This window comes from Phocoena phocoena, chromosome 11 (assembly GCF_963924675.1).
Source record: "Phocoena phocoena chromosome 11, mPhoPho1.1, whole genome shotgun sequence".
Classification (NCBI taxonomy): domain Eukaryota; kingdom Metazoa; phylum Chordata; class Mammalia; order Artiodactyla; family Phocoenidae; genus Phocoena; species Phocoena phocoena.
Genome location: NC_089229.1, coordinates 53,584,832 through 53,609,661, shown reverse-complemented (window position 1 = coordinate 53,609,661; position 24,830 = coordinate 53,584,832). Strand labels below are relative to the sequence as shown.

Below are 24,830 nucleotides of genomic sequence, written 5' to 3'. Positions count from 1 at the left end.
TATGAGAATTGCTACTCCAGCTTTCTTTTGGTTTCCATTTGCATGGAATATCTTTTTCCATCCCCTTACTTTCAGTCTGTATGTGTCTCTAGTTCTGAAGTGGGTCTCTTGTAGACAGCATATATAAGGGTCTTGTTTTTGTATCCATTCAGCCAATCTGTGTCTTTTGGTGGGAGCATTTAGTCCATTTACATTTAAGGTAATTATTGATATGTATGTTCCTATTTCCATTTTATATATTGTTCTGGGTTCGCTACTATAGGTCATTTCCTTCTCTTGTGTTTCGCGTCTAGAGAAGTTCCTTTAGCATTTGTTGTAAAGCTGGTTTGGTGGTGCTGAACTCTCTCAGCTTTTGCTTGTCTGTAAAGGTTTTAATTTCTCCATCAAATGTGAATGAGATCCTTGCTGGGTAGAGTAGTCTTGGTTTCAGGCTATTCTCCTTCATCACTTTCAGTATGTCCTGCCACTCCCTTCTGGCTTGTAGGGTTTCTGCTGAGAGATCAGCTGTTAACCTTATGGGGATTCCCTTGTGTGTTATTTGTTGTTTTTCCCTTGCTGCTTTTAATATGCTTTCTTTGTATTTAATTTTTGACAGTTTGATTAATATGTGTCTTGGCGTGTTTCTCCTTGTATTTATCCTGTATGGGACCCTCTGTGCTTCCTGGACTTGATTAACTATTTCCTTTCGCATATTAGGGAAGTTTTCAACTATAATCTCTTCAAATATTTTCTCAGTCCCTTTCTTTCTTTCTTCTTTTTCTGGAACCCCTATAATTCGAATGTTGGTGCGTTTCATGTTGTCCCAGAGGTCTCTGAGACTGTCCTCAGTTCTTTTCATTCTTTTTTCTTTATTCTGCTCTGCAGTAGTTATTTCCACTACTTTATCTTCCAGGTCACTTATCCGTTCTTCTGCCTCAGTTATTCTGCTATTGATCCTATCTAGAGTGATTTTAATTTCATTTATTGCATTGTTCATCGTTGCTTGTTTCATCTTTAGTTCTTGTAGGTCCTTGTTAACTGTTTCTTGCATTTTGTCCATTCTACTTCCAAGATTTCGGATCATCCTTACTATCATTATTCTGAATTCTTTTTCAGGTAGATTGCCTATTTCCTCTTCATTTGTTAGGTCTGGTGGGTTTTTATCTTGCTCCTTCATCTGCTGTGTGTTTTTCTGTCTTCTCATTTTGCTTATCTTACTGTGTTTGGGGTCTCCTTTTTGCAGGCTGCACGTTCGTAGTTCCCGTTGTTTTTGATGTCTGTCTCCAGTGGCTAAGGTTGTTTCAGTGGGTTGTGTAGGCTTCTTGGTGGAGGGGACTAGTGCCTGTGTTGTGCTGGATGAGGCTGGATCTTGTCTCTCTAGTGGGCAGGTTCACGTCTGGTGGTGTGTTTTGGGGTGTCTGTGGCCTTATTATGATTTTAGGCAGCCTCTCTGCTAATGGGTGGGGTTGTGTTCCTGTTTTGCTAGTTGTTTGGCATAGGTTGTCCAGCACTGTGGCTTGCTGGTCGTTGAGTGAAGCTGGGTGCTGGTGTTAAGATGGAGGTCTCTGGGAGATTTCCGCCGTTTAATATTATGTGGAGCTGGGAGGTCTCTTGTTGACCAGTGACCTGAAGTTGGCTCTCCTACCTCAGAGGCAGAGCCCTGACTCCTGGCTGGAGCACCACGAGCCTTTCATCCACACGGCTCAGAATAAAAGGGAGAAAAAGTAGAGAGAATTAGTAGAGGTATGAGGAAAGAAAGAAGGAAAGGAGGAAAGGAAGGAAGGAAGAAAGAAGCAAAGAAGGAAAGAAAGGAGGGAGGGAGGGAGGGAGGAAGGAAGGAAGGAGGGAAAGAAGGAAAAAAAGACAGAAAGAAAGATGATACAGTAAAAATAGAATAAAGTATAATATAGTTATTGAATTAAACAATATTTAGAAAAAAAAAAGGGACGGATAGAACCTTAGGACAAATGTTGGAAGCAAAGCTATACAGAGAAAATCTTACACAGAAGCATACACATACACCTTCACAAAAAGAGGTAAAGGGGGAAAAATCATAAATCCTGCTCCCTGAGACCACCTCCTCAATTTGGGGTGATTCGTTTTCTAAAGGAGGGAGGGAAGGAAGGAAAGAAAGAAAGAACGAAGGTAAAGTATAATAAAGTTATTACAATTAAACTTAATTATTAAGAAAAAGAATTTTTAAAAAAAAGTCATGGACGGATAGAGCCCTAGTACAAATGGTGGAAGCTAGAGTATACAGACTAGATGTCACACAGGAGCATACACGTACACCTTCACAAAAAGAGGAAAAGGGAAAAAAAATCATAGATTTCGCTCCTAAATTCCACCTCTTCAATTTGGGATCATTCCTTGTCTATTCAGGTATTCCACAGATGCAGGGTATATCAAGTTGATTGTGGAGCTTTAATCCGCTGCTTCTGTGGCTGCTGGGAGAGATTTCCCTTTCTCTTCTTTGTTTTCACAGCTCACAGGAGCTCAGCTTTGGATTTGGCCCTGCCTCTGCGTGCAGGTCGCTGGAGGGCGTCTGTTTTTTCGCTCAGACAGGACGGGGTTAAAGGAGCCGCTGATTCGGGGCCTCCGGCTCACTCAGGCCGGGGGTTGGGGGATGGGGGAAGGAGGGGCACTGCGTGCGGGGCGGGCCTGCGGCGGCAGAGGCAGCGTGACGTTGCGGCAGAGGCCGGCGTGACGTTGCACCAGCCTGAGGCCCGCCGTGCGCTGTCCCGGGGAAGTTGTCCCTGGATCCCGGGAACCTGGCAGTGGCGGGCTGCACAGGCTCCGCAGAAGAGGGGTGTGGAGAGTGACCTGTGCTCGCACACAGGCCCCTTGGTGGCGGCAGCAGCAGCCTTAGCGTCTCCCGCCCGTCTCTGGGGTCCGCGGTTTTAGCCGCGGCTCGCGCCCGTCTCTGGGGTTTGCGCTTTCAGCCGCGGCTCGCGCCCGTCTCGGGGGCTCGCGCCCTCAGCCGCGGCTCGCGCCCGTCTCTGGGGTTCGCGCTTTTAGCCGCGGCTCGCGCCCGTCTCTGGAGTTCCTTTAAGCAGCGCTCTTAAACCCCTCTCCTCGCGCACCAGGAAACAAAGAGGGGAGAAAAAGTCTCTTGCCTCTTCGGCCGGTGCAGGCTTTTCCCCGAACTCCCTCCCGGCTAGTCGTGGTGCACTAACCCCTTCAGGCTATGTTCAAGCCGCCAACCCCAGTCCTCTCCCTGAGCTCCGTCCAAAACCAAAACCCGAGCCTCAGCTCGCAGCCCCGCCCGCCCCGGTGGGTGAGCAGCAAGCCTCTCGGGTTGGTGAGTGCTGGTCGGCACCGATCGTCTGTGCAGGAATCTCCCCGCTTTGCCCTCCGCACCCGTCGCTGTGCACTACTCCGCGGTCCCGAAACTCCCCCCTCTGCCTCCCGCAGTCTCCGCCCGCGGAGGGGCTTCCTAGTGTGTGGAAACTTTTCCTCCTTCACAGCTCCCTCCCACTGGTGCAGGTGCCGTCCTTATTCTTTTGTCTCTGTTTTTTCTTTTGCCCTACCCAGTTACGTGGGGAGTTTCTTGCCTTTTGGGAGGTCTGAGGTCTTCTGCCAGCCTTCAGTAGGAGTTCTGTAGGAGTTGTTCCACGTGTGGATGTATTTCTGGTGTATCCGTGGGGAGGAAGGCGATCTCCGCGTCTTACTCTTCCGCCATCTTCAAGGTCCCCCGAGTAAAGCATTTTTAAATTAAGGTATGTGTACATTGTTTTTTAGACATCACACACTTAATAGACTACAGTATAGTGTAAACAACTTTTTTATGCATTGGGAACATAACATATAGTGTAAACAAAACTTTTTTATGCATTGGGAAACCAAAAAGTTCATATGACTGACCTTATTGCGATGTTTGCTTCACTGTGGTGGTCTAGAACCGAACTTGCAATATCTTTGAGGTGTGCTGGTACAAAGTTTAGTTAAAAGAGTGAAAGAGTGACTACAAGACCTCACGTGTTATTCATTTTGCTGTCCTGGAACCACTTCATTCCATTATTTATCACCCAGAGATAGGGTGGCACCAATATTAATTTCCTATTGCTGCTGTAACACAATTACAACAAATGTAATTGCTTAAAATAAGAGAAATTTATGATTTTAAAATTCTGGAAATACAAAGTCAGAAATGGGTCTTATGGGCTGAAGTCAAGATTTTAGCAGAGCTATGTTCCTTCGGGAGATTCTAGGGGAGAATTTGTTTCCTTGTCTTTTTCAGCTTTTAAAAGTCATCTACATTCCTTGGCTTATGGTCCCTTTCTCCATCTGTAGGGCCAGCAACACAACATCTTCAAATTTTTCCCTCTCCCTTGCAGTCACGTACCTATACGTCTACTGCCACATCTCCCTCTGTGACTCTGACCCTCCTACATCTCCCTTAAAACCCTTGTGATTATATTGGGGCCACCTGGATAGTCCAGGATACTCTTCCCAGCTGAAGATCCTTAAGTAACTCAATCACATCTACAACATTCCTTTTGCTGTGGAGGGAGTTACCAGGGGTTAGGCTATGGACATCTTTGGGGGAACATTTTTCTGTTTACCACACACACCTGTGAAGTTCTAGGAACGTTGGTTACATCCTAGGGTGGTCATGTAGTTGGGAGGTACCAGGATACCAATATGACCCTACTTACTGGGTGAGATTTGTGAACTAAGTTTCTATCATACTTTGATCTGTGGGGAATGACTACAAGAGACAGGGATGCAAAGCTGAGGAGAATTGCCTATTTTACTCTGATGCTTTGGCAGAGCAGGGGTTTGAATTTGCGATCCGATCAAAGGAACTGTATTGGAATGATCCAGGCCAGAGTGAGACTTATTAATATGGATACTCCTAGTTTGTGACCAGAAACCTAGACAGAACCCAAGATGGACAGATCACCCTCTGTAGCAATTGGAACCATCTGATACAATGACAACCTGCAGGAGCAGGTAGGTGAGGGAAATACATTGATTACTTAGTCCTGGGGAATGCCTAATTTCCACGAGCTTTCCCAATGATACTGTAGCAGTCAAGTTCGATGTTAGAAAGATGATGCTTTGGTTCAGTTATAAGAAGGCGATGTTAAAGGCCCTTACTATCCTAAGTAAAGAATAAAGAATACTATTAATTCTGTCACTGGCTACCAGTGTCTGCTGACATAGAGGCTGAAGGGGAAAAGTACATTAGGTACGTGTGCAGTCAGTAAATGGGTGGATTGTGGTTAAAACACGTTCTTAATTAAGGGGGGCATCATGCTACCTACAACTACTGCTGAGAACAGGTGGATCCCATAGATTGTAGACAGAGGTACTGAGTGTGCTAAAGTGTAGGGGTTCCCGGTAGAGATGCTGATGGGTCGTAGACACCCTGATGACAATAATCAGGGTCACATACAGTTGGCTTTCAGGAATTTATCAGTTTGGGGCTTGGGCAATGGCAGAAAAGAGTTTTCTAGAAAAAAGAGTTACAGATTGCATAACTGACCAGTATATTATTACCACTTGTACTGGATATTTTCCTTTTTCTCTTCTAAGTCCCCTCTCCACTGTTTCCTCTCTTCTCAGTAATCTTGGAAATTGAATTTAATAGACTGCATCAATAAGATTCCATACTCTCAGGCTTCCTGCTGGGCTTGAGAGGCACTGGCAGGAGGGCAGAAGGAGGGAAGAGGGTCATGGCCAGGCGTTATTCCTCAGCTCCCTGCCTGCAGGCTCACTGCGGGTTAGCTGTCCATACACAGGCCACAACTCCTACAATTACAACTACTGTCATCAGCTCCCAGTGACTGGCCTTCTCCTTGTCTCTTCAAGGGGGAAGCAGGGGACGGGTTTGGGGGTGGATAAGAGCTCCTAATGGATTTTAGTCCAGGGTGTTTCACCTCCCTTTTAAGGATTCTTTTAAGCCTGCCCAAACCTCCGTAAATAGCAGCTTTATTAAGCAATCCTCAAATACTCCTCTTAAGAGTGCCATCTATCTCTTGCTTGTCTCCTGACTCATACATCACTCAAACTAAGGAATAGATCCTCCACCATGGGAATTCCTTATAAGCCTGAGCAGTTCAGGGGTGGCTTGGGGTATTGAGGGGTGCTTCTGAATAATAAAAGTTAGTTTTTTGATTTAAAGGAATGCAGCAACCCCTGTGACGGGGAGATGTCTGTTTAACACCTTGGAATTCACTTATTCAATAAATAATTATTGAGCATATGTTATGTGTCAGGTACTGGTGATACAGCAGTGAAGAAAACAAACACCACTGCACTTGTGGGCCTCTATGCAGTTGGGGGAGATAGATGATGAGCAGAATACATAAATAAAATTCATACCGTATGTTAGATGCTACGAAGGAAAAATAAAGGCAGGGAAGAAAGATGGGGGAGTTGGAAGATGCGCGATTTTAAATTGGACGCTCAGTGAGAGCTTCAGTGAGGAAGTAACGTTTGAGTGATGACTTCAAAGAGAGTTGGCAAAATAGTTGCTGGGATGTACACATAGGATTCAGGATATGAAGTAGGTGCCTGAAACCTTACATATCAGATATTTGCAGGCTGAGAGATTTTGCCGTTTCTGTGACATTACATGAAACAAGCTATTTTCCAAGGATACTCCAGCCAAATTTTCATTATAGCAGCTGTCAGCCGTAGCGCTGATGGTGCTGAGAATGAGCTGAAGGAATGTGGCCATGCTTGGCATCCTTTACAAAATTAGGCTGCAAAATCACCCTCTCCCTATCTAATCCTCAGGACTAGTATATTACAGTATAAGAAAGCTATCCTCTTCCCGTGGTATTCCTCACCCATTCCTCCTTCATCTATTCCAACCTTAAAGACACTCATACCTGCCTCCTTTTCCTCTCCTTATCCATCTGCTCCTTCAGACTCCTTCTTTTCTCTCTCTCCACCACATCCTGACCTTCCTTGTATCTACCCACCCCACCCCCCTGCCAAACCTGGTCCACTTTGCTGTCTCCCCACTACCCTATAGTTACTCACGACGTTGGCCCTATTTTTCTGGTACTTGGACTTCAAGGAAGGAAAGTTGAAGGACTTCAATTGCCCCTTCTCAACAAGTCTTTTTTTTGGCCCCACCGCATGGTAGGATCTTAGTTCCCCGACCAGAGATGGAACCTGGGGCCCCAGCAGTGGAAGCGCAGAGTCCTAACAACTGGACCGCCAAGGGATTCCCAACAAGTTATTTTTAAGCATTGGTCTCAATCTGCCTTAAATGAGATGAGAAAGGACTTTCCTGAACCATGAAAAAGCAGAAAATTTCTACATAATTCGGATTAGTTTTAGAGGCATATTCTCCAGGGCTTCCAGACCTTTATCAATTAGCCAAACTTCTTGTGGGTCCTGGAGATGCCAGGATCCACTTATAGTCTGAAAAAGCCAAAGACTCATAATTAAATCAAAATATAACCTAGGTCAATCATAGGGCTAAGGAGAGTGGAGAATAACTCAGATTTCATCCCTACAGAATCGACTGGTCAAAGATTCAAGGGTATAGATACTAAAGAGGTAAATGAGTCTCTAATTATAGGCATATCTAATTATATTATTAGGAAACATCTGGAAAGATTATTCAGGCCTAACCCTGATGACCACACGGTATGTGCTTTAGATACCGGTTTGTTAATGGGCTCTGTGCAGAACTTAGGCTGTTCAGAAACATATTAATTGGTAGAATGCTCCTCTCTCCAAAATCCATGCATAGGCTGATAAAATTAAATCCACAAAATGCAAGCTCCTGACTCTTCAACTTAAACAACTTGAAGAAAATTGGAGGTCGGACAGGACTACAAAAAGTACAATCCTGAAGATGAAGAAATGATGAGAAAAAAATGATGAAGACCCTTGCTCTAGGACCTGGATAAAACGTTTGACTTTATCAAAATTAAGGATTTCTTTTCAATGAAGGACATTGTGAACAAAGTTAATAAACATCCAAAAAATCAGGAGAAAGCATTCGTATTGTCTAATACCGATGAGGTATTGATATGTAGGATATATGAGAAATGCCTCCAAGTCAACATTGACAAGGAAGCCCAATGGAAACAGGCAGACTCTCAGACAAGGAACCCCAAGTGTCTGACATGCACATGAAAAGATATACGAAGCCATTAGTAAGTACATAAATACAAATTAAATCAGTGAGATAAGACTTTCTATCCATCAAATTAGCAAAAAGTAAATAGTCTATTAATGTGAAATGTTAGTGGGAAGGTGGAGATACAGGAACCCTCGTGTGCTGCTGGTGACAAATTAGGTTTGTTCGTCCATTCTGTAAAGATCTCTGGCAGTCCATGGTCTAAATATACGTATTCATACATATATGAATATACAGGCTAAATATATATGTAAATTGCATTTACATAGTTATATATATGTATATATAGTATGTATATAATTTATATACACATATATTTGCATATATGTGTATATAAATAGATTATAGATACTTAGACTATAGTTATATGTTCAAGAGAGAGATTCCTAAGTTTGTTCATTTGCCTTTCCATGTTTTCAAAAACTACCTTCCTTTAGCTGCGCTTTTGCCCTGAGAGAGCTCTGAGTCAGGCGAACAAAAGGCAGTGTGTTGTGTCAGTCCTTCAGAGAACCCGCAGACAGATGACAGCAGACAAACACAATTCCCTGGGAACAAGGCCCCCACTCCTTCCCTCCAGAACCAGGTATCCACACCAGGAACGTGAGCTGCCGGCCAGAAGACCCGCTGCTCTGTGGGGAGGGGGTGGGGCAAGGCTAAGTTAAAACACTTTAGATGCTTTTTTCTTGATTCAGTGTTCTCTTGGTTGCTATAAATCTTTGACCACATTCCAGAGTTCTGACAAAGTTGATTCTGGCAGTTTTCGTTCATTTTTTTGGCGTTTCTATGAAAGGACAGGTCCTTCAGGCTACCTACTCTACCATTTTGACTGACATCTGGCCTCACCAAGAATTTTTTAAAAATAAAGCCAGTGGCCCCTAAATGCCTTACAATGAAAATATATACTATTCAGTGCATAAAAGTAGTGAGGAAAATACATTGGCTGACTATTCTAGGTTTTGTATTAAGAGGACATGGAGCGCATACTTTTTGAGTACCGGTCATGCTGCAAGCGCAGTGCTAGAAATCTTATATTTATTAAATCATCACTGACGCTTGGGTCATCTGCGGCCTCTGTGAAACAAGAAGGTTAGATGATCTCTAACGTCCTTTCTAGCTCTAATCCTGTATGACTCTAAAAAGATCTTGCTCTGTATTTTGAAAAGAACCAGAGTATACTTACTGTTGAAATGGAAACATGTTAGAAAAAAGAAAAGATCAGCTGCTGAGAAATAAATGCAGTGCTGTACCTGATGTAATACTGATGACTGAAGATGGGGCTTCTAGATGTCGGTCTGGCTAATGGTAGAGTCAGGCAAAGAGCAGGTAACCGGGAAACAGGATGGTTGGGGGAAGGGAACAAATAAATAAATAAATTCCTGTTTTTAAAAGCTTTTTCTTTTTTTCCCTGTTGCTTGTCTTTTTGGCTGCAGAAAAGATAACATGCCCTGGGGTACTGAGGGCTGGAGATGGGAAAACTGGGAGAAGATGGAAAGAGAAGGGAGTTAGAACTGCCAGGGGAAAGTGCAGGTGGTAGACTGAGACAAAGAGCTTCTTAAATGTATTTATGGATTCAAGAGCTGTTGAATTACCCCATCTCTTCCCTTTTTTTGTAGTCTGAAATTAAATGAAAAGAGACAAGTGAGAAAAATGAATAAAAAGCTACAAAACTGAAACTAGAGTGATTTAATAACTCTAGGACCAAACAACATGAACTTCAGATCCTAGTCTAGGGAACAAGTGACTTTCTCAGCAAACAGATAATGTTTATTATCAAAAGGACACAAAGTGGGGACTTCCCTGGTGGTCCAGTGGCTAAGACTCCATGCTCCCAATGCAGGGGCCCCCGGTTCGATCCCTGGTCAGGGAACTAGAGCCCACATGCCGCAACTGAGAGTTCACATGCCACAACAAAGATTCCGCGTGCCACAACTAAGACCCAGCGCAGGCAAATGAATAAATAAATATTAAAAAAATAAAGTACACAAAGTGTTCCTCTGTTCACCTATCTGGCACCCTGCCAGGCAATGTGTAAAAATTAGGCATAAACGTAGACAGGAACTATAAATAAACAAGAAAAATGAAGACCAAAAATTTAATCAGATGGTGGGAATGTGAGTGGACTGGTTTGTTTTTGTATTCCTGCTATGGTGTGATTTTAATTCTTGTAAAACTGATTTTAAAAATGTAAAGTCACTAATCCTGTAACACAGTAATTTATAAAAGATTTATCAAATGTCAGATATATTACCAGAGTCTTGAAAGTCATCTTTGACTGCCTGCTGAGTAACCAAACCTCGATCAAGAATCTACATTGTTTTCACTGATCTCAAAAAGAAATCTTGGTTGTTACTCAAGTTTTATTTCAAAGATTTGAGACAATTATGTCTGGCACACACCATATGCCACATACAGTTGTTTCCACAATGACCAGATATTTTTTACAGTTCAGGTCTTAAAATTTGAGACCTGAATTTCTAGTAGCAGCATTCATTTATTCAGTCAATCACTCATTCTCTCACTCATGCAACAAGTATCGATGTTTCTTGAGGGAATGAAACAGCTATGTGGGAAAAGACGCAGAGTGGCAGGTACATGGCGGCCCTCACTTCCAAAATTTATCCCAGTTCTCTCTATGGGATCAGATTGCCTAGTGTGTATACCCTATCCCTTATTTTGTTGTCCTTTGCTTGAATTCTTGTCTTGATAACTTCTTCAGTATCTTTGTTCCTATTTGATAGAGGACAAGAATCCACGTAACCAAAATGAATGTTTATTGAAGCCAGGTATATATTTGCCAGTTGCCAGGCGTATAGCAATGAATAATACAAGGGCCTTTCCATTGAAGAACTTGTAGTATAGCGGGGAGACAGGAAAATAAGCTTGCAGTTAAATGGAACGTATGTTATTCTCCACAGGGAAATGTACTGAGTGTTATGACAAACCTAAAGTTTTTTTCTTTTTAAACAAATAATCAATCTGAAAGGAATAATCAACAAAATCTTCAGGAAATAGATTAAGGGGGGAAACGCCTCAAGCTTTACCAGATTTTCACGGGACAACATGTCATTTCTGAAATACAGATGAAGTAGGAGCGCAAATTTTATAGTCAAAAAACCTGAGTTGAGGGACTTCCCTGGTGGTCCAGAGGTTAAGACTCTGCCCTTCTAATGCAGGGGGTGCGGGTTCGATCCCTGGTTGGGGAACTAAGATCCCACACGCCGTGGAGTGTGGCAAAAAACCCACAAAAAACAAACAAAAAAAAACCCTGACTGGGAATCCTGACTCACAACTTTCTATTTAGAGGACTTTTAGTAAGTGAATTGATCTCTTTGAGTCTGAGTTTCCTCATCTGTAAAATAGAAACAGTAATTCTTAATTCACAGGATTCTTTTGCAAATGTTAAATTAAATGAGATAGTAAATACATTTATGTTTTTTTGCAAGTTAGACTTATTATTACTGACCTGAGAGATTTAATTCTCTCGTCAGTTTATATTCACATCATAAAACATAAATTAATTTCATTGTTTTCATTTATTTTGTTGTTTTGGGGGCAGGATATGCACATCATGCAGTGTGTTAGAACACAGCCAATTTATTGCTCCTGAGTCCTTTAAAAATTTCAAGAGGGATTTTTTTTAATTTGATATTAAACTAAGCAAAAAAAATCAGTGGGTCTAAAAGTAAATGCATTTATTATAGAGATTCCCACACAGTTGCTCTAGAAGTGGGAACTGTTCTCTCTTCAGACTTAGAGGAGGACTTACAAGACAAACCTAGCCTAGATGCTGCTTTGCATGGACACCTCTTCCCTGTTTCCCAGTTAGGAAATATTAAGCTAAACCAATGCTATCTCCTAGCTCTCTATGGGACACATCTTCTAACTCTAAAATACATTTTGAGGCGTCTAGTCAAGCAGCTGGACACAGATGTATTAACTACAGTGAGGCTGGGCTAACCAGGAAGGATGGGAGTGTGAAACTGTGTGTGCCCTTTTGATGAAAGAGCAGTAGGGTGAGAAGTGGGAAGAATCGGCCAGAGGAGAATAAATGAAACTGAGGCCATAGGAAGAAGTCTAGACAGGGAGGTGGCATTTGATATCCAAGAACAGATTAAAAAACACAGATGATATTAATATTCAGGGACGATAACTGACTTCAAGAAGTTCCAGTTAGAGGAACTGCTTGTTCACCCATGTGGTCAGACAAAGCTCCTAGATACAGGGACCTAGAAGCAGGCAATATTCTGACATGCATGCAGGTGGACATGACATGAGGCTGGGGCTCAGGGACTGACTCTCAGTTTGAGAAGGAGTCTGGGGATTCATGAGAATCATTCTAGAGAATCGGGGTACCAGGCAGGTCACAAGCCAGGTTTTCAAACACTGGAGAACAAAGCAGTGATCTAACTACCGAAACTGATGCTAGATGCAAGGTTTCTCAACCTTGGCACTACTGACATTTTGGACTGGATAACTCTTTGTTAGGGGGGGCTGCCCTGGGCATTGTAAAATGTTTGGCATCAGCTCTGGCCTCTACCCACCAGATGCAATTAGTATCCCCTCCTCAAGTTGTGACAATCTAAAATGTCTCCAGACATTGCCCAATGTCCCAGGGCAGGGTGGATGGGGAGATGGGAGCCGGGGAAAAGTCGCCCCTAATTGAGAACCACTGCGCTGGCATATGCCTGATGGGAGAGCACTGCTCCAACAGTGGAGGCTGGGGTAAGAGGGTCTCAGGGATGGTTTGTTCTAGAGGACGGAATGACTGACAGTGGCCCAGTAAGACAGTGTAGTGAGGCGTTCTGCCAGATCTGTCGCTTTCATCATTTCTGTGCAGCCTGTGCTGTTTTCTCTACTCCCCTTTCAGTGTGCTTTTGCGTCTTGAGCTGCCCTTGGGCTTCTGGTTTCTTTGCTACACACGGAGAGCCAAAAGACCTGGGAGAGTCTTTGGCCAACGGCTGATGTGGCCGATGTACATGAGACAGATCCCTTGCCTAGAGGCTTCCCTAACGTTCCCTTGCCCTCCTTGGGGTTTTGCCTGATTGGTCTCTTCCATTTCCCTGCTTCCTCTACTCTCTACTGGCTTCTTCTGAGAACATGTCCTTAATAAATTACTTGCACACAAATCTCTCCTTAGGGTCTGCGCCCAGGGAACCCAGCTTAATATAGCCAGGAAGGCTGGGGTCAAAGGACAGAGTCAGGTTTGAGAAGCAAGTCCAGGAGAGCAGCTCAGAATGAAGGTTATGAAGGATAAGCTGGCCTGAAGCCCCCATCATATGGGTTTCCAGTGTGAGCCCTGCAATGAGAGAACTGACTGAAAGGAGCTGGGGTCAACCAGATAGTGTGGTCTTGGCCTCAGGAACAAGATTGAAAGAAAGAATAAAGGACAAGGCTTTAAGGTGCTATAGAAATAACAACTATTAGAAGAAATATCTCTAAAATGGTTTCTTGTTAATATTAAATGTCTCTAGAGAATTCATCATCACAGGATGAAAGAGTCTAATCCACTGGACCCTGAAAACGGTGCAGTGGAGCATTTCAATCTCTGTAATATAGAAACAACCCGGCAAATCTATATACTGCCACTCCTCCCTCGGCTGGTTAAAACGTTCAGTGAACTGCTAGGAGTGGAGGACATCTATCAGAGGTGACTGTTCCCTCTTCTTTCTCAAAGCAGAACTACTTCTGCACCATTTTCACTCTGGTAGCTGATTGATACAATGATTTTGGGAAGGACCAACTAAGAGCAGTTTTGCAGTGAAGATGGCTATCTTGTTTAAAAACTTGCTCCTTCATTGTTACTTCATTGTTACTGCCATTCCACACAACAGGGACCAAATTCTGATGGGCCATATGTAAGAATCATTTTATGTTCGTAAAGAGGTTACAATAAAGACAGAAAATAAAATGTTTAAAAAATCATTTTGGAAAGTAAGCATAAGTAATATATAAACAACTTATTGTTTACGTTTAGAAACATGATGTTTGAAATAGTAGGTTATAGGTTCTCTATTCACAATTTGTCTTTCATAATCATTTTCTTATTGTGTAAAGAAATCATCTGTGTTCTTCAGGTAGTATGCAATTTTGACCAGCCAGCAAGTTATAATTTTTAATTCTGAAAATTAAAGCTTAAGGGATTCTTTGAGAATATTCTTTAAGAAGTACACAGACAGTATGTGTCAAGAGGCATTAAAGACCATTTCTGGACTAAGTAAAATTCTTTGAAAAAGAAAACTGTGGAAATGAATTGATTTCAGGAAAAATACTTCAGAGAGAATTAATGATGACAAAGGAAAAAGAATAGAGTGAGACTAAAATAAAACTAAAATTAAATTCACAACAGCTATTAATTATGAGTTTAACATAGTTTTAATCTCCAAATGCTTTAGATTATAAACAATAATTAAAATATAATTATTGATAAAAAGTGAATAAGAAAGCACTTACAAACACATTTGCAAATAAAATGTCTTATTAATTCATTCAACTAACAGATCTCTGATACATTTTCTTCAGCACAGATGCCCATGTTCTGCACCACATGAGACCCTTCCCCTGACCACATAGATCCATCACCCTTGACCACAGCTGTTTGAACCAGGTGTGTCCCCTGCCCCAAAAATAGTTAATCTGTAATCTTTCTGGACCTATGAGGTGGTTCAGCAAAAGGCACAGCAAAATAGGAATATACCATATATATGTGATTTGCAGAACTACTTAGATTCTTTCTCTTTAGAAATATGAATGTGACACATAAAGAGAATATATGTAGTTGGTAGGGTAGTGAGACAGAAGCTAAATAGACACAGAGAAATAAGAAAAGCAGCAAAGACCATGAGGTAGCAAAAGACACGGGGAAGCAGAAGCCATAAGAAAACAGAATCTCACTGATGTGTAGAATTGGAGTGAGGTAACTGGTTGGAAGAGGCAGGAGAAATATTAGTAGAAACATAGAGTAGCTGTGTCTTGGTAATACTTGAGCATTCTAGGGAGAAGGAAGCAAAATGCATCTGCTGCTAAGATCAATCAAGCAGTATGGACACCAAAGGTTTTTCTAGTTTTCAAACTACATTCTAGGCTCTTTGAAGCCAAGCTTTTCCTATATTCCCATGGGGCCTGGCTTTATGGTTGAAACTCCTTTCTCTCTCATTTTCTCATGCACTATTCTTTGAACCCCTACTGCCTGAGGTATCTAAAAATAATCTAACTAGTACACCATGAAAAGGAGTTTGGAGTTCAATCTGAAAACAATAATTATAAAAGGGATTCACATTTTCATTTCAGAAAGAAGACCCTGGGACCAATGTGGAAATAAGTTGAAAATGGACTAGAGGTAGAGATTATACTTTGGAATCTGTTTTAAATCAGCGAGAGATGGTGATGGATGATCGATGAATTGGATTACGAAGAGGGATGAATGAACAGAATTTGATTCAGCTTAGATGTAGTCAGTGAGGGAGAAGGAAGAATCAAGTCTGATTCCTAGTTTCCTCGTCTGGGCAACCAGATGGATGGTGATGCCTTTCATTGAGAAATGTGACGTATGAAGAGGACCGACTCCTTTATGGGGAGGAGTGGCAGGTGCCGGTGAAACTTCCAGGTAAAGGAGTCCAGTAGGCAGTGGAATGTTCATATCTGGATCTCACACAAGAGCTCTGGAGTTATAATCTTGTGTATAAGGGCTTGATATCATGAATTTCAGAGATATCTGAATAACAATTTCTTGTTTTATTTCCCTAGCACTAACTTTAGGGATGCTCTTGGACTAGGCTGTGTTAGCCTAGGGAAGCTGAGAATATAGGATTTGTTCGTGTCTGAATATCCTCTGTACTGCACCTTAGCTATCACACTGTACATTGTATAACTCTGAAATTGATGAGTTACCTTGCCTAGGTGAGGCAGTCTCTTCAGAAGGCTATGTATAGGACCGGTTTAGCTTTACGTATATAAGGCTAGGACTGAAGGGGAAGTAAAGTTTCCAGAAGGTCTGATGTTATATATTCCAGAAGGTCTGAGTATTTGGAAGGTCTAGAAGCTTGCACTTTCATATCTTGGCTGATATTACAACTATATTCCTTTCTGTATCCCTTAGATATGTAAATCCAAGTGTTATCCCTATTGTGGTATTTCTGTTAATCTGGACATTCTATTGGTATTTGTCAAAATGGAGGTTATATGGGGTGATATCAATGGATTGGTAGGAATTGAAGTCATGGTGTGTATAAGATCACTTGGGAGGATAAATTAAGAAAAGAGAGCTGGGAATAGAGTCCTGGGAAATACTAATATTTATGGAGTAGGTGAAAGAGAGAAAAGTCCAAGAGGAGAATAAATGAATGATGACGAAATCTCAGGGATTGAACAACTAGCAAGGTAGATTTTGTAATATTTGTATGTCATCCTTAAACTGAGATAGATGCTTCAGAATGATATTAGATGTTTTCTTGTTACACATGAATACATGCTCATTGTTAGATTAACTTTCTAAAAGATTCATAACAAAGGCTCAGAAAAAGATGGGTTTCCTAATTTTCAACTAGAAAGTTAAAACTTGTTGATAATTAAGTCTATTTAGAAGTTAATAAAAGACTTAGCGTGAGTAATGACCTCAAAAGTTACCTTTTTCTACTTAAAACATTTACTCAACACTTAATGTGTGCTAGGTATTGTGCTTTACCTGCAATATCTCATTTAGATATTAGAACTACCTCATGAGGATGGCACTTGTATTTTCTTCTTTTAAAGAAGCAGAATGCATCCCAATATTCATTGCAGCACTGTTTACATTAGCCAGGTCATGGAAGCTACCTAAATGCCCATCGACAGACGAATGGATAAAGAAGATGTGGTACATATATACAATGGAATATTACTCAGCCATAAAAAGGAACGATATTGGGTCATTTGTTGAGACGTGGATGGATCTAGAGACTGTCATACAGTGTGAAGTAAGTCAGAAAAACAAATATCGTATATTAACGCATATATGTGGAACCTAGAAAAATGGTACAGATGAACCGGTTTGCAGCACAGAAGTTGAGACACAGATGTAGAGAACAAACGTATGGACACCAAGGGGGAAAAGCCACGGGGTGGTGGGGATGTGGTGTGATGAACTGGGCGATTGGGATTGACATGTATACACTGATGTGTATAAAATGGATGACTAATAAGAATCTTCTGTATAAAAAAATAAATAAAATAAAAATTAAAAATTAAAACTAAATAAAGAAGTAGAAACTGAAAATTTGAGATGTTAAATAATTTGCTGGAGTCACCCAGATAGTAACTAACAGGGCAGAGATTCAAATGGAGGGCTTTTTGACTTGAGAGCCTGAGGCTTAGCTACTATTTAATAATGCTGTAAAAGCATTACTTATGGTAATAAAAGGTTAGATTTATCAGGCATTTATTAGTGTAATTTTCAATGAAGACAGATTCTGTAGGCACATTACACTCATACCAACATTTACAGGTGTGCTACAATTTTAAAGGTACTTCCTGATATACCTGAAAACAATAATACATATTTGAAAAATTTGTTTTTGGTACTAAAAGAGAAATGATTCTGTTTTCAGAATGCTAACTCCTGAGTTTATCTGATTTCTTAACTTGTGAAACCAAAAATTGTTTTTACCTTTGCTAACTTGCTTGGTTTTAGAATAAAGTCATGCATTGTTCCTGGGGCAATACAGCCTCTCTGGGCATATGTAAGTGGAAAACTATTTGTTTTTGTTTTTTTTAAAGAAATTTACAGAATACTAGATATAGGTAATTGTTACACATTAAGAAAATTTTGGCATTTCAAATCATTTTGTGTCACTTTTAATTAATGAATCCCAACGGCATTCCCTCAACTATATATAATAGAGATGTAAAAGAATCTAGGAAGATTGATTTTGAGTAAATCATGCCAAAGTTACTAATAATGAAAACAAATAGGGCTTCCCTGGTGGCGCAGTGGTTAAGAATCCACCTGCAATGCAGGGGACACGGGTTCAAGCCCTGGTCCAGGAAGATCCCACATGCCACAGAGCAACTAAGCCCATGCACCACAACTGCTGAGCCTGCAAGCCACAACTACTGAGCCCACGTGCCACAACTACTGAAGTCCGAGTGCCTAGAGCCTGTGCTCCGCGACAAGAGAAGCCACTGCAATGAGAAGCCTGTGCACTGCAACCACGAGTAGCCCCCCCTCGCCGCAACTGGAGAAAGCCCATGCACAGCAACGAAGACCCATAGCAGCCAAAAATAAATAAATAAAATAAATAAATTTATTTAAAAAACAAATAAATTTCAATAGAAAAATTGGCTACATAGGAAAAGGCACTAGATGGGATCTCAATCCTAGAGCAGCGGTCCCCAAACTTTTTGGCACCAGGGACCAGTTTCGTGGAAGACAGTTTTTCCACGGACGGGGTGGGGGAATGGTTCAGGTGGTAATGCGAGCGATGGGGAGTGATGGGGAGTGGCAGATGAAGCTTTGCTCGCTGGCCGCTCACCTCCTGCCGTGCGGCCAGGTTCCTAACAGGCTGTGGACCAGTATCAGTCCATGGCCTGGGGAGTTGGGGACACTTGTCATAGATTACTAGGCCAGTTATTAGAGGCTCATTTTTAAAAAGCTCCCTGGGACCTCAAGAATAACATCTGCCACATATTCCTGTATTCTGCCAAAGTTTTTTTTTTCTTTGGAAATAAAGCTTTAGTAGAACACAGCTGTGCCCATTCCTTTGCATATTGTATGTGGCTGCCTTTGTGACAATTCTGCCAAAGTTTTTATTTTTTAGCTAAATTCACATCTTTTAATACAGCTGTCAAGTTTCCCAGAAGTTGTGTGATAGGCACAAATGATCCAAGCTACTGTTCTAGGACCTCCCTACTTTTACCTCATCTGCCACCTTTATTCACCCTTGCTTTGCTTTGTCTCAGGGGAAAAAAAAGAAAAAGAAATTGCTTAGTTTACAAATTACTTGTGGTGCAAGGCCTTCTTATTTTACAACCAACACTGCCGCCTACTGAAAATCTCATAGGTCCCTGTCTTCCGTCCTGTAAAGGTGTCATTAGCTCAGTTGTCTGAAGGTGTTCATTTCTTCATCTCCTACCTTTACCCTGGTTCAGGCTTTCCCTCTACCTTTCTTTGCTTCCTACTCATTAGCTGCAAAATGTTTTGGACAAAAGTATAGTGACCTGGATCTTCGTAGAAGCACAGATGACGTTTCTGTTTATCTTTGCCTCCCATGTGTTTGGCACTTCAGACCTAATGAAGGCTTTTATATGGGTTCCTTATTTGAGCATCAAAATGCTGTTTTTAGTAGGGTATCCATTCATTCAACAAATATTAATCGATCACCTACTTTGCGCCAAGCACTGTTCTAAACACTGGAGATACAGCAGGGAACAAAACAGAAAAAAACAAAACAAAACAAAAAAACCCAACGCTTCTGAAACTTTCATTTTAGCGAGGAGACAGACACGCAGTAAAGGAGGCGAGACAGATCGCAGAGCGCCAGGTAGGTGAAAAGAGGAATTCTGGCTTTTACTTTGGGCAAAATGGAAAACCAGCGGAGGGTTTGGAATAGAGGGCAGTTTAATGTTCCATTTTACAGATTACGAAAATAAGTGCTCCGCAGTAAGTGCACCAGCATGCTTTGTACAACTCTGTGGAGGAATTGCAATTTAGGTCCTCAGGGGGAAAAAATTAACAGAAGGTAAGCGTTGATTTGGGGCCACTAGCCCCGAGATTCGAAGAGGCAGAAATGAAGAGGGACAAGACAAATGAAGATTAATCCGAAAGGAAGCAAACTGTTTACACCGAAATACAATTTAACACAAACATACGCAAAGAGGTACAACAACGAGTACCAGGGGCTCTATTCAGACACCTGTCACCTAAAAGGAAGTGAATCTCGAGGCAAACTGCGCCTCAAGCCGGCTCGGAGGCCGGGAGCGGGGGCCCCGGGAAGCGCCCCGGGCCCGATCCGGGTCTGCCCGGAGCGTGACCACGCCCCTAGCCACGCCTTGCCTGAGGCTCGCCGCCCGGGTTGGCCGCGGCGGAGGCGGTGGCCGTGGTGCCCGGAAGTGCAGCTGACGTGTCCCGGCCGCGCTCGGAATTGTGGGCGACTCGGCTAATGGCGTCGGGGAGTCAGGGTGGTCTGGGGAGACATCGCTGAAGCTTCTCACCAGTTTGGTTGGTGACAACCGGTGTGGCCCAGCCTGCGTCAGCGGGAGGGACTTGCCCACCTTGTGGGCTCCTCTGCCAGAACCGGCGGAGGCTAGCGGGGCGGGGCGACTGCGGGGGCCCCTCGGATAAGAGCCGGGGGAGTTGCGAGGAGGCTGTCGGGGGCGCTCGGGCTCGCTGCCCAGGCTGGGCCGAGCCCCCGCGGAGCCCTAGAGGCGGACAGCCCAAGGGCCGGAGGCTCCTGGAAGGAGCTGCCTGTAGCCCCACGGAGCTGACAGGTGCCGGAGTTCGTTTGCGCCGCTCAGAAATTGGCACGGAGCTTGGTGGATCATGTCTGGCACCAACAGCCCCGAGGCGGTTAAGAAGCTGCTGGAGAATATGCAGAGCGACTTGCGGGCCCTGTCCCTGGAATGCAAGAAGAAATTCCCACCTGTCAAGGAGGTAAGCTTCGGGCGACTTCGGGAGAAGGCACGGTGAGCATAGCCGGTCCTGTTAGACCCCGTCCTTCACTTGCATCCTCCAGCCCTGTCTGATTCCCCTTTGGCCCTCCACCTTTCCAGATGTACGAACCGGTGGGTTTTTCCACAAGCGTTTTTATAGTTTGCTTTGGCGAGTGTGAGGCGCTTTCATTTTCTCTACCGTCCTGTCCACCAGATTAGGAAGGAAGTTCGCGGCTTGAGCCGATTCAGCGAATTCAGCTAGGTGTATGGTACCCTCCCCTTTTCTGGCCGTTTTCAGACACTAAATTGGTCACGGCAGGATTCAGAAACTTATGTTTGTTGCTTCTAAAAACTAATAATCATAGTTGTTGTACAGTCTGTGCCCCTTTGCGTTTATAGTATATATCGCTCAATTGGAAGTAGCTTTCCTTCTTTGTCATGGGTCATGCAGCTTAACTCTTACCAATCTCATGAAGTATTCAATTATCTAGAGACACGTGACTTAGGACAAACAGTGAAGAGCCACAGGAATCATTTAAGCCTTGTTATGAGCAATACTGTACTGAGAAGTTTGGGCTTAGAGTCAAATAGAATACACCTGAATTTAAGTGCTAGCAAAACAGAAAGACATCTTACTTAACCTCTTTGAGCTTCAGTTTTCTTTCTGATGTAAAATAGGGTTAAATAGTGGGCTTATTACATTATGATGAGAAAGTCTTAAGAGGGAAAAAGCGTATTATTAAACAGGCTCAAGTTAATATATACAAATTAAATTCTCCAAATAGTTCCTGAATTGAAATTATTAACATTTAGTCTCTATTGGCTTTTTATCTTAAGATGCTATTTTATTTCTCTTAAACTTTTTAAAGATGCTACTCAATTTCTTTTCACGTTTCTGAAATAAGATATTTCAGTGACATTTTTGTAAAAGCAATTATTTTATATTTCTTCCTATTTAATGTAGTTTGGAGTACCTGCAATTTCATAATTAGAATTTACCCAATAAAGTTTGAATTTTAGACTTCTAAGGAACCTTAACTTTTCTGTAAGTGCTTTGGTCTCATCATTCTTCAACAAACTCCATCTAGTATTTTTTTTAATAAAGTAAGAAAATATTACCTACCCAATGATGGAAACCAGATGTGCCACTTTTGGAAAGATGACTATTATAAGTTTTATTTCAGACAGTCAGTAGTTTGTTGTGATATCGATTTTCATTATTTTCTCTATATGATCTGTTCAAAGTTATAAAAAGTATTTTACAGAATTTGGCCAAAAAACACACAAAAAACCAATTTGGCCATTTTAAATAATTTTAAAGAAATAGGCTGTTCTAATTGTAAGGAAATTAGAAAATTTCAAATCCTGTTTTGTAATTTTAACAATAATTTATAGAACCGGCTATTCCCAGTTCTTATAATCCATATAAAAATTGTGATTCCTCTGTATCGTAGGCTTTTGTGGGCTGGCTTGCGGATTTAATTGCCATTTATTACATTATTTCTATTGGAAAATGCATTCAGAGCTCCAAACAGCTAATTTACAAAGTTCTAAAACTCAGTCCCTTTCTAATCTAGGAACTTTCAATAAAGCTCATTAGCTTTTTTTACTTGAACCTTAGCTAAAGAGGTATTTAGTAATTGCACCTAGTCTTCTAGGTTATGGCAAAAGTAACTTTTGGTGTGATTATCTCTGATACATAATTTTGTGTATAGTACAGGCTCCACAAGAATTTGTTGGATATAAGAACTTTGACTTCTTAACCAGTGGCACTTTTAATATGCTTAGGGCAGTCCTTTAGGAATTGAAAAAAAAACCTTGACTGTGTCACAAGTGTAAAACAAGAATGAAGTCATTAGCCTAATAGTGATGGTTTTTTAGGAGAGAGGCTTGACTTTCAAGAAATATTTTGGTTGAATTAAATTTTCCCTGGTAATTTGATAGCAGTGCTGTATTTTGACTTTTGTTCTTAAAAGAACTGGTAAGTTTTTAGTAGTATTTATTTTTTAGGAGGATGGGGGTCAGGGGAGAGGTATGCTTGGTAGACCCTAAGGCAAAGCCTTTCTATGTATAAGAAGCTTTTCCATCTGTATTACTGATTTGCTGGTTAACATTCTCCCAGTATCTTCACAAACATTATCTGAAAAATAGTCATTTTGAACTACTTAAAAGCCTACTCAAGAACTTAATACAATACAGTGCTAACTGCACATGTGCTTTGGAATGGTTGTCTCCTTCCCCATTACTTTTTTTTTTTTTTTTTTTTTAGCTGCGTTGGATCTTCTTTGCTGTGTAAAGACTTTCTCTAGTTGCGGCAAGCAGTGGCTTGTCTTGTTGCGGAGCACAGGCTCTAGGCGCGCGAGCTTCAGTAGTTGTGACTCATGGGCTCTAGAGTGCAGGCTCGGTAGTTGTGGTGCACGGGCTTAGTTGCTCAGCGATGTGTGGGATCTTCCCAGACCAGGGCTTGAACCCATGTCCCCTGCATTGGCAGGTGGATTCTTAACCACTGTGCCACCAGGGAAGTCCCTCTCCATTACTTTATAAACCAGGTAGAATGAAGTGAGACATTCTATGTTTAGTCTTTAAGTTTTAATAATTTCTACCTTTTTGGCCATAGTGCTTGGCTTTAATATTTTTCTTAATAATAAGCTGGATTTTTTAAGATTTCAAATCTGTTACAAAAACAGAAGAGTTGATAAAGGATAATGTCTTACTTACTGATATTTATTACTTATCTTTGGATTTTCTACAGTTTTCTCCAACTTAATTGTTTTCATTTACAAAACAATTTGCATATTAAGTTGTTTTTATAGTGGCTATAATATCATTTTGTCATTTTATAATATAGTAATTAAATAATAACAGCAACAGTCCTTCCTCTTTTTTCTCCTTATTTTCCTTAAATATGAATTTTCATGCTTCAGCAGTATAACTTTCTTTCTCTTTCTTTCTTTATCTCGCTCTCTTTCTCTCTCTCTTTCTTTCTTTAATAAATTTATTTATTTTATTATTTATTTTTGGCTGCGTTGGGTCTTTGTTGCTGCGTGCAGGCTTTCTCCAGTTGCCACGAGCGGAGGCTACTCCTCACTGTGGTGCACGGGCTTCATTGTGGTGGCTTCTCTTGTTGCGGAACACGGGGTCTAGGCGTGTGGGCTTCAGTAGTTGTGACACGCAGGCTCAGTAGTTGTGGCTTGCGGGCTGTAGCGTGCAGGCTCAGTAGTTGTGGCACATGGGCTTAGTTGCTCCATGGCATGTGGGATCTTCCTGGACCAGGGCTCGAACCCATGTTACCTTCATTGGCAGGTGGATTCTCAACCACTGCGCCACCAGGGAAGCCTTTTTTTTTTTAGCGTAGGCATACTAGCTAATTTGTTCTGGAATATTTGTATGAAAAGTTTTTTTCATTGTCTTAAAAATTACTTTAAAACTTTGTAAAATCACTTTGGTGTAATTGATATTCAGTGGCCTGCAGAGGCAGGAAACTCTGAGGTTTTATGTATTTAACGAATAAAACCTTTTTGGTCATTTCTATTTGCAGGCACTACTCTGTGGAAACAGATGAGAGGGATCTAATTGAGCCTAGAAGTGTGGTCAGAGTGAGTTTGTAATTCCTGAGCTGAGTCTTTATAGGATGAGTAGAAGCCAGCCAAGAGAAGAAGGGGGTCATTCTAGGCAGAGGAAATAGCACATGTTTGTGTTCCACGTAAAAGAAATTTCATGCTGAAGGTGATTGGAAGCCATTAAGGCTTTTTAAGAGAGGGAGTAATATTAAATTTATATTCAGTAACATTACAGTAACAGTGCTGAAGGGAAGAATTAGAGGGGATTGAGATTGAGGCATAGAGAGCAAATTTTATAGAGATGATTGTCTGCACTGAGGTAGCAGTAGGGGTAGACAGAAAGTGGCTTGCATTGTGGTAGACATGGGTGAAAGAGAGAGTATGGATTAGAGAGATTTAGCAGGTAAAATTACCAGGGCACAGTGACCTTTTTATAATGTAGAAAGCGAAATCTGTGATACCTCCCAGGTTTCTGGCTTGGGAAACTGGGTAAATCACTAAGAGGAAAAAATGTTTTTGGAGAAAATGAGTAGTCATGAATATTAAGTTTAAGGTTTATG

At 41.7% G+C, this 24,830-nt stretch overlaps 1 protein-coding gene across 3 annotated transcripts in view; it reads left to right on the top strand.

Moving 5' to 3' along the window:
• Nucleotides 1-20,600: 20,600 nt before the first annotated feature.
• The window catches only part of MON2 (MON2 homolog, regulator of endosome-to-Golgi trafficking), a 122,773-nt gene continuing 118,543 nt past the window's right edge, over nucleotides 20,601-24,830 (top strand). For all 3 annotated transcript variants that reach the window (XM_065888025.1, XM_065888024.1, XM_065888023.1), the window contains exon 1: nucleotides 20,601-20,711. In XM_065888025.1, coding sequence (XP_065744097.1) covers nucleotides 20,601-20,711 — 111 coding nt within the window. The remainder of the gene's footprint in view (nucleotides 20,712-24,830) is intronic.